This window comes from Pterocles gutturalis, unplaced genomic scaffold, assembly GCF_000699245.1.
Source record: "Pterocles gutturalis isolate BGI_N339 unplaced genomic scaffold, ASM69924v1 scaffold2302, whole genome shotgun sequence".
In the NCBI taxonomy this organism is placed as follows: domain Eukaryota; kingdom Metazoa; phylum Chordata; class Aves; order Pterocliformes; family Pteroclidae; genus Pterocles; species Pterocles gutturalis.
In genome coordinates, this window is record NW_010114967.1 from 5,119 (window position 1) to 5,741 (window position 623).

At 52.0% G+C, this 623-nt stretch overlaps 1 protein-coding gene across 1 annotated transcript in view; it reads right to left on the reverse strand.

The window, feature by feature from the left end:
* Positions 1–279: 279 nt before the first annotated feature.
* TCOF1 (Treacher Collins-Franceschetti syndrome 1) overlaps positions 280–623 on the reverse strand; it is a gene marked incomplete at its 5' end in the record, with an annotated part of 20,304 nt that continues 19,960 nt past the window's right edge. The window contains one exon of the mRNA XM_010074984.1: positions 280–312. Coding sequence (XP_010073286.1) covers positions 280–312 — 33 coding nt within the window. The remainder of the gene's footprint in view (positions 313–623) is intronic.

The window sequence follows — 623 nt, forward strand, 5'->3', positions numbered from 1 at the left end:
GGCCGCTTATCTCTGCTGATGACAGAGGACAGCAACGTCCAGGCTGGACATCCAGTTCTCAGCAGCTAAAGAGTTGAGGTCAAACAGATCCAGAGAAGCCAGCATGCTGCTGCATGACTTTCCTGACACCACTCCACTCCCTGGCCCTCTAAGGCCAGGCTGACTCAGTGAGCATCTAGAGGGCACACCGTCTTCCCAAGACTGGCCCAGGAAGACTGAATTTGGCCAAGGTTACCGCCGTTCAGAGGTACCGATAGTCCCCACAGGCCATGTACCTTCTCACAATCCTTCAGACTCAGCTGTTTTCTTCTTCTAAAAAGAAAAGGGTGAAAAATAAATCAGTATCATCTGCACCATAAAATGAAGGACCCAGCAAAGCCACAAGCCACAGAGGCTTCTTGGCTACCATCTCTACAGGGACATATCCATTACAAGGAACATCCTATGGTCTCCCCCTCCTTCTGCCCCGCCTCCTAGCCCTGGGGACGGGATGCAGTAGCCTGTCAAGCCCTCAGGAGCTGCAGTTTCTGCTGAAAACTGGATGAACAAACAGCTGAAGAAGAGCATTTACTCCTTGGGCAGGTTCTTTGCCACCAAAAGGGCCCCTGGGTTTGACCCTTCCA